This window comes from Oratosquilla oratoria, chromosome 14 (assembly GCF_046742065.1).
Source record: "Oratosquilla oratoria isolate Oo_2021 chromosome 14, ASM4674206v1, whole genome shotgun sequence".
Taxonomy (NCBI): domain Eukaryota; kingdom Metazoa; phylum Arthropoda; class Malacostraca; order Stomatopoda; family Squillidae; genus Oratosquilla; species Oratosquilla oratoria.
This window is the reverse complement of record NC_134790.1, coordinates 53,185,135-53,196,043: the sequence shown is the minus strand read 5'-3', so window position 1 is coordinate 53,196,043 and position 10,909 is coordinate 53,185,135. Positions and strand designations below refer to the sequence as shown.

General features: G+C 40.5%; 1 protein-coding gene across 1 annotated transcript in view; it reads left to right on the top strand.

Annotated features, from left to right (window-relative positions):
- LOC143032874 (glucose dehydrogenase [FAD, quinone]-like) overlaps positions 1 to 10,228 on the top strand; it is a 298,368-nt gene extending 288,140 nt beyond the window's left edge. Inside the window, exon 12 of the mRNA XM_076198064.1 lies at positions 7,067 to 10,228. Within this exon, the coding sequence (XP_076054179.1) occupies positions 7,067 to 7,235 (169 nt within the window). The 3' untranslated portion in view covers positions 7,236 to 10,228. The remainder of the gene's footprint in view (positions 1 to 7,066) is intronic.
- Positions 10,229 to 10,909: the final 681 nt, after the last annotated feature.

Here is a 10,909-nt window from a genome sequence, read left to right as displayed (position 1 = left end):
CATGCATCCATCATCATGCATCCATCATCATGCATCCATCATCATGCATCCATCATCATGCATCCATCATCATGCATCCATCATCATGCATCCATCATCATGCATCCATCATCATGCATCCATCATCATGCATCCATCATCATGCATCCATCATGCATCCATCATCATCCATCATCACCATCATGCATCCATCATCATGCATCCATCACCATCATGCATCCATCATCATGCATCCATCATCACCATGCATCCATCATCACCATGCATCCATCATCATGCATCCATCATCATCATGCATCCATCATCATCATGCATCATCATACATCCGTCATCATCATCATGCTTCCGTCATCATCATCCATCCATCATCATCATCATGCATCCATCATCATCATCATCATCATCATCATGCATCCACCATCATCATCATCATGCATCCACCATCATCATCATGCATCCACCATCATCATCATGCATCCACCATCATCATCATGCATCCACCATCATCATCATGCATCCACCATCATCATCATGCATCCACCATCATCATCATGCATCCACCATCATCATCATGCATCCATCATCATCATGCATCCATCATCATCATGCATCCATCATCATGCATCCATCATCATCATGCATCCATCATCATCACCCATCATCACCATGATGCATCCATCATGATGCATCCATCATCATCATGCATCCATCATGCATCCATCACCATGCATCCATCACCATGCATCCATCATCATGCATCCATCATCATGCATCCATCATCATGCATCCATCATCATGCATCCATCATCATGCATCCATCATCATGCATCCATCATCATGCATCCATCATGCATCCATCATCATGCATCCATCATCATGCATCCATCATCATGCATCCATCATCATGCATCCATCATCATGCATCCATCATCATGCATCCATCATCATCATGCATCCATCATCATCATGCATCCATCATCATCATGCATCCATCATCATCATCTTGCTTCCATCATCATCATCATCATGCTTTCATCATCATCATGCTTCCATCATCATGCATCCATCATCATGCATCCGTCATCATCATGCATCCGTCATCGTCATCGTCATCGTCATCATCGTCATGCATCCATCGTCATGCATCCATCGTCATCATCGTCATGCATTCATCATCATCGTCATGCATCCATCATCATCGTCGTCATGCATCCATCATCATCGTCGTCATGCATCCATCATCATCGTCGTCATGCATCCATCGTCGTCATGCATCAATCATCATGCATCCATCATCATCATCATGCATCCATCATCATCATGCATCCATCATCATCACCATGCATCCGTCATCATCATCCATCCATCATGCATCCATCATCATCATGCATCCATCATCATCATGCATCCATCATCATCATGCATCCATCATCATCATGCATCCATCATCATCATGCATCCATCATCATCATGCATCCATCATCATCATGCATCCATCATCATCATGCATCCATCATCATCATGCATCCATCATCATCATGCATCCATCATCATCATGCATCCATCATCATCATGCATCCATCATCATCATGCATCCATCATCATGCATCCATCATCATCATGCATCCATCATCATCATGCATCCATCATCATCATGCATCCATCATCATCATGCATCCATCATCATCATGCATCCATCATCATCATGCATCCATCATCATCATGCATCCATCATCATCATGCATCCATCATCATCCATCAGCATGCATCCATCATCATCCATCAGCATGCATCCATCATCATCCATCAGCATGCATCCATCATCATCGTCATGCATCCATCATCATCATCGTCATGCATCCATCATCATCGTCATGCATCCATAATCATCGTCATGTATCCATCATGCATCCATAATAATCATGTATCCATCATCATGCATCCATCATCATGCATCCATCATCATCATTCATCCGTCATCATCATGCATCCGTCATCATCATGCATCCGTCATCATGCATCCACCATCCATCATGCATCCATCATCCATCATCATCGTCATGCATCCATCATCATCGTCATGCATCCATCATCATCGTCATGCATCCATCATCATCGTCATGCATCCATCATCATCGGCATGCATCCATCATCATCGCCATGCATCCATCATCATCGCCATGCATCCATCATCATCGCCATGCATCCATCATCGTCATGCATCCATCATCATCGTCATGCATCCATCATCATCATGCATCCGTCATCATCATGCATCCGTCATCATCATCATCATCATCATCATCATCATCATCATCATCATCATCATCATCATCATCATCATCATCATGCATCCATCATCATCATCATCATCATGCATCCATCATCATCATCATCATCATGCATCCATCATCATCATCATCATCATGCATCCATCATCATCATCATCATAATGCATCCATCATCATCATCATCATAATGCATCCATCATCATCATCATCATAATGCATCCATCATCATCATCATCATAATGCATCCATCATCATCATCATCATAATGCATCCATCATCATCATCATCATAATGCATCCATCATCATCATCATCATAATGCATCCATCATCATCATCATCATAATGCATCCATCATCATCATCATAATGCATCCATCATCATCATCATCATAATGCATCCATCATCATCATCATCATCATAATGCATCCATCATCATCATCATCATAATGCATCCATCATCATCATAATGCATCCATCATCATCATCATGCATCCATCATCCTCATAATGCATCCATCATCATCATACAGCATCCATCCTCATCATCCAGCATCAATCATAAAGCATACATCATCATCATCATCATCATAATGCATCCATCATCATCATAATGCATCCATCATCATCATAATGCATCCATCATCATCATAATGCATCCATCATCATCATAATGCATCCATCATCATCATAATGCATCCATCATCATCATAATGCATCCATCATCATCATAATGCATCCATCATCATCATCATCATCATAATGCATCCATCATCATCATAATGAAGCAAGCGTCAGCATCATCATCATAATGCGTCCATCATCATCATCATCATCATAATGCATCCATCATCATCATAATGCATCCATCATCATCATAATGCATCCATCATCATCATAATGCATCCATCATCATCATAATGCATCCATCATCATCATCATCATCATAATGCATCCACATCATCATAATGCATCCATCATCATCATAATGCATCCATCATCATCATCATGCATCCTTCATCATCATCATCCATCCGTCATCATCATAATGCATCCATCATCATCATCATCATCATAATGCATCCATCATCATCATCATCATCATAATGCATCCATCATCATCATCATCATCATAATGCATCCATCATCATCATCATCATCATAATGCATCCATCATCATCATCATCATCATAATGCATCCATCATCATCATCATCATCATAATGCATCCATCATCATCATCATCATCATAATGCATCCATCATCATCATCATCATCATAATGCATCCATCATCATCATCATGCATCCATCATCATCATCATCATCATCATGCATCCATCATCATCATCATCATGCATCCATCATCATCATCATCATCATGCATCCATCATCATCATCATCATGCATCCATCATTACGCATCCATCATCATCCATCATTACGCATCCATCATCATCCATCATTACGCATCCATCATCATCCATCATTACGCATCCATCATCATCCATCATTACGCATCCATCATCATCCATCATTACGCATCCATCATCATCCATCATTACGCATCCATCATCATCCATCATTACGCATCCATCATCATCATCATCATCATGGATCATCATGCATCCGTCATCATCATGCATCCATCATGCATCCGTCATCATCATCATGCATCCGTCATCATCATCATGCATCCATCATCATCATCATGCATCCATCATCATCATCATGCATCCATCATCATCATCATGCATCCATCATCATCATCATGCATCCATCATCATCATCATGCATCCATCATCATCATCATGCATCCATCATCATCATCATGCATCCATCATCATCATCATCATGCATCCATCATCATCATAATGCATCCATCATCATCATCATCATCATAATGCATCCATCATCATCATCATCATCATAATGCATCCATCATCATCATCATCATCATAATGCATCCATCATCATCATCATCATCATAATGCATCCATCATCATCATCATGCATCCATCATCATCATCATCATCATCATGCATCCATCATCATCATCATCATCATCATGCATCCATCATCATCATCATCATCATCATGCATCCATCATCATCATCATGCATCCATCATCATCATCATCATCATGCATCCATCATCACGCATCCATCATCCATCATTACGCATCCATCATCATCCATCATTACGCATCCATCATCATCCATCATTACGCATCCATCATCATCCATCATTACGCATCCATCATCATCCATCATTACGCATCCATCATCATCCATCATTACGCATCCATCATCATCCATCATTACGCATCCATCATCATCCATCATTACGCATCCATCATCATCCATCATTACGCATCCATCATCATCATCATCATCATGGATCATCATGCATCCGTCATCATCATGCATCCATCATGCATCCGTCATCATCATGCATCCATCATGCATCCGTCATCATCATCATGCATCCGTCATCATCATGCATCCATCATCATCATCATGCATCCATCATCATCATCATGCATCCATCATCATCATCATGCATCCATCATCATCATGCATCCATCATCATCATCATGCATCCATCATCATCATCATGCATCCATCATCATCATCATGCATCCATCATCATCATCATGCATCCATCATCATCATGCATCCATCATCATGCATCCATCATCATCATGCATCCATAATTATCATCATGCATCCATCATCATTATGCACCCATCATTATGCATCCATCATCATGCATCCATCATCATGCATCCATCATGCATCCATCATGCATCCATCATCATGCATCCATCATGCATCCATCATGCATCCATCATCATGCATCCATCATGCATCCATCATCATGCATCCATCATCATGCATCCATCATTATGCATCCATCATTATGCATCCATCATATGCATCCATCATATGCATCCATCATATGCATCCATCATGTATCCATCATATGCATCATGCATCCATCATCATGCATCATGCATCCATCATGATGCATCATGCGTCCATCATGATGCATCATGCGTCCATCATGATGCATCATGCGTCCATCATGATGCATCATGCGTCCATCATGATGCATCATGCGTCCATCATGATGCATCATGCGTCCATCATGATGCATCATGCGTCCATCATGATGCATCATGCGTCCATCATGATGCATCATGCGTCCATCATGATGCATCATGCGTCCATCATGATGCATCATGCGTCCATCATGATGCATCATGCGTCCATCATGATGCATCATGCGTCCATCATGATGCATCATGCGTCCATCATGATGCATCATGCGTCCATCATGATGCATCATGCGTCCATCATGATGCATCATGCGTCCATCATGATGCATCATGCGTCCATCATGATGCATCATGCGTCCATCATGATGCATCATGCCTCCATCATGATGCATCATGCCTCCATCATGATGCATCATGCCTCCATCATGATGCATCATGCATCCATCATGATGCATCATGCATCCATCATCATGCATCATGCATCCATCATGATGCATCATGCATCCATCATGATGCATCATGCATCCATCATGATGCATCATGCATCCATCATGATGCATCATGCATCCATCATGATGCATCATGCATCCATCATGATGCATCATGCATCCATCATGATGCATCATGCATCCATCATGATGCATCATGCATCCATCATGATGCATCATGCATCCATCATGATGCATCATGCATCCATCATGATGCATCATGTATCCATCATGATGCATCATGTATCCATCATCATCATGCATCCATCATCATCATGCATCCATCATCATGCATCCATCATCATCATGCATCCATCATCATCATCATCATGGATCCATCATGCATCCATCATCATGGATCCATCATTATGCATCCATCATCATGCATCCATCATTATGCATCCATCATTATGCATCCATCATTATGCATCCATCATTATGCATCCATCATTATGCATCCATCATTATGCATCCATCATTATGCATCCATCATTATGCATCCATCATTATGCATCCATCATTATGCATCCATCATTATGCATCCATCATTATGCATCCATCATTATGCATCCATCATTATGCATCCATCATTATGCATCCATCATTATGCATCCATCAGTATGCATCCATCAGTATGCATCCATCAGTATGCATCCATCATTATGCATCCATCATTATGCATCCATCATGATGCATCCATCATGATGCATCCATCATGATGCATCCATCATGATGCATCCATCATGATGCATCCATCATGATGCATCCATCATGATGCATCCATCATGATGCATCCATCATGATGCATCCATCATCATGTATCCATTATGATGCATCCATCATGTATCCATTATGATGCATCCATCATCATGTATCCATTATGATGCATCATGCATCATGTATCCATTATGATGCATCATGCATCCATCATCATGCATCCATCATCATCATGCATCCATCATCGTCATGCATCCATCATCATGCATCCATCATCATCATGCATCCATCATCGTCATGCATCCATCATCGTCATGCATCCATCATCATGCATCCTTCATCATGCATCCTTCATCATGCATCCATCATTATGCATCCATCATTATGCATCCATCATTATGCATCCATCATGGATCCATCATGATGCATCATGCATCCATCATGATGCATCCATCAATCTCCTCTGGGATCACTGTCGAGATCTACTTTGTGCAGTGATGCTTCGTCTCTTTACAGGGTGTACGGTATATCGGGACTTCGTGTTGTTGACGCTTCCATCATGCCAACGCTGGTGTCCGGCAACACCAACGCTCCTGTCATCATGATCGGCGAAAAGGCCTCTGACATGATCAAGAGCTACTGGCAGGGCCACTCGCATCCACACGGCCCGCACGGGAAGAGATAACTAGAGGCTATCAGTATAGATTAACGATTTATAATTATCCTTATCATTAATGATAAATGTGTATATATGAATATTTTGCAAGTAGACTTTAATGTCTGGGTGATAAAGGGTAGGCGTGAGCTACACTGACTTGAAGGCGTTACCATCGCCATTCAACCGCAAGAGGTGCCCGCCCAAAATATTTGCTCAACGATTTCTTCGCTCGAGGGCAACCGGAAGAAAATTGTTGCTTAGTTTTATCAGTGGTTTCCCTTTTTGATGCCAGCGAGAATCTTTACATAATGGTAATAAGTGAGTGAGCCACACTATCTATATCTTATGGCTCATATTGGTTTAATAGTGTCGTATTATGCAGTGAAGTGACTCAAACAAGAACAATGAATTGACTTGCCCTAGTCATGTGCAGCGCGTGAATGGCCATTTTAGTTGGCAAGCTTGTGGCCGAGACTAGTGTGATTATGATACTTTTTTGTGAAAGATATATGAAGTAGATGTTGAAAGAGTAGTCAGTCTTTCATGACGATTTCGAAGTGGTTGTGCCGCTGTGAAAGTACAAAGCGCCGTAAGTTAGCAGTTTCCCCGTTGTATGTTTATCAACACTGCTAGTAATGCTCGAGTATTATGCTATGAATTGCAAGACAATTAATTTCTTTGGGCGCACTGTATTTAAGTGTTGACATATTGACATGGGGATGAAGCGCTTTGTAACAAAGTTGTGTGCCATTATGATATTGATAAATTATGTATTACTGGAGAAATAATTATGGATATTTTTATGGAGTAAAGCTTCATGCACCTCAGTTTGTGCGTGTAGATCGTGGAAACGACTACATTTAAAAAAAATATACATATCTACGTACACATGCATAAATTACATAAACAGCAGCACTTTCAGATGGCCTGAATACTTAAGCGGATAAGCCAAAAGATAATAATTTATCTTCTATATCCTTATCTCGTCTTCTCGATTCGTCTTCATTCATTCCCATCCAAGTGCTCCTACTTCACCCGCACCTCACGCCTCCCTGTCCTTGTCAATGGGACCTTTCGCAGTGAGCAAATTGATACCAGACACCGCCAGATTTTGTAATTCTTGCCGGAAAATATTTTTTTGGGCAAGTTTTATAAGCTTACAGAGGTGTATCGTTGTACATTATTGTCTGAAATTTAAGTCAATTAATTTCATGATTGCAAACGGCATATAGCATTGTTTGAGCCTCTATTTATAATCACAGATGATATTCGTAAAACAGCCTATAATTGTATCAAGCCAAGCAATTTGTCATTTTCTACCGACTTCAATGGACGTATACTGATATATACTTTCATATGAATGCACCAAGCAATAGGCAAATCCATGTAATGTATCAAAAATATAATTTTGCACCGAAGACTTAATTTCTTCGGTACGATAAACTTTCTCTTATTTTTTCTTGAATCTGACGTGCACTTTGCCACAGCACACGTAAAATTAGTCATATTTGTTTGAAAATAGCTCCCAGCAGATCTAAGAGGCTATTCTTTACAAAAATGTCGTTAACTTCGTACGTTCGCCACCACTGTTGTTATTTTTTATCTCGCTGATTATCTTCATATACAGGACGTGACAGTGATATCCATTATTTTTCAACACTCAGATAAAATGCACAAACCGAAATCAACATCCTCTTATTTTTACTGCTCATAGTTACTTCAGTAAAAATTACCTTTTTTTTTTTTTTTTTTTACCTTATAATTAAATTAACAAAGCCTTATCACACACCAGTAAAAATTATAACATTAAGAGTTATGTTTTTAATTTTAAATACATTCATGTAGCAATTTATGGCGTATCTTTTTTTAAATATCAGTTTCCAAATTAGCTAAGTCACCCCTTTGCCTCGTGAAATCCGAGACAATTGAAAATTCTAGCGCTAATAGGAATCTACGAGACTGACTGCGAAAGGTCCCGTTGGAAACCTTTCTACTTTGCCGTTTTTCATATTCATTCTAAAGTTTTATCTCCATGATAATTAATTTTTTCACAACACTCCTTCATGTTCTTACCCGACTTCTTTTTAAAGGAAGCCCTAGGCTGCTGCTTTACATCATTAACTAGTATATAATCATTTTCATAAATTCATCTTTTTGTTAAATCAAGGAGCTTACACCATGGTGCACTTTGTTACAAGAGGAGTCAGCAGGGGGAAGTGGTGATGATAATAATTGTTACCTCGATTTTCACTGATTAGAAACTCGCAGCGACTCTGTGGCCGGTAACGATCCTTAGGCCTTCCCATAGATTTTTTGGAAGGAACTTTGGACTGCTACTTGTGTTGTATCAGTGTGGGGTTGTCTCTGTCACCAGCTAAAAGTAGTGACAGGAGAGGAGCAGTCGCCAGGTGGCTCTCTTTATGTGAAAAAGCGGATGCAATACAAATCTGGCAGAGATCTTAGGGCCACAACACCAAGACCTCACTGCCTTGGTACAAATATACAATATATGTTGTACATCGGAGTTTAATTAGCCCAATCCTCTTGACATATATCCCAACACTGATACATCAGACCCTCATGGCTGCATCACCAGATGGAGGTGAGGGGAGTGTCGGCAGATAGTTCATCTCTTCACGCAAATCAATCGGCAACAATGCTCGTAACTATTTCCACTTTTGATAGATTAGAAAATCTTTGATCCGTGCTTATTTTGTACTTAAGACTACTGTATACTTCCCTGCCTTGGCCGTATTCGTCCCATTATTTGATAGATTCCCTGCCATTTCACTCCTTAACACCTCCCTACAGCCCTGAGGCTGCCACATACAGTCCCGACCTTCTTTCCTTTCCTGCTAAGTCTTCTCCCTCATGCCTTTCACACTCATCATCCTCTCAACCGAGTTTTATTAATTTTGTATTTCATAATAACCTTCCCCTACACTTTTGTCTTGAATTCCTATTTAAGTACCCTGTTTATGTATCCTAATGTCACTAATTCCCCAGACATTTCATCCCCACTGCAATTACCCTCTAAAGATCTACTGATGTCCACTTTGCATTCCTATAGAACAATTTCATTTCTTCTATACCTTCAGGAATGACTTTGTTTCAATAGGCCTTTTACCCCAGTTCCATATTTTGATTAGTATTCCAGGTGCCCTTCTTAACTCCACTATTCTAGCTTCTAATTCCTACTCCATTTTCATAGGGGGCGAGGGTCTCGCGCAAGAGCAGGAGCAACATGGAAAACACACGAGAACCGTTGAGGTAAACACAGAGGACAGTTCGAGTTTGTATTCACTTGCGTTTCATCCTTAACAGGACTTTCTCTGAGGGAACATAAGAAACAAAAACAACACCTTATATACTCCGTGGCCCAGATTACCTCGTTCCTTTGCGGTCCACCTCCCTCCTCTCATTCCTCTGTTCCGTTTCACGGAGTATCAAGCAACTCACTATTTTGGCTGATTTAATAAATTCATCTCGAAAGCTGCTTACATCACTTCCCATCCATTTGACTCTTTAGTCAGCTGTAAATCCAATCTGGCTGGTGTTTCTTCCCTTCTATCTTTATTGGTTCTGTGATCCACTTTGCCATTACATTATCCATAGCTATGTTTAGCAGTGTACTATCCCATGGCGCTACATTTCCACCCACTTCCTAGTCTTTCCAGTTTACCTTTCAGCAGTTGAAGTCA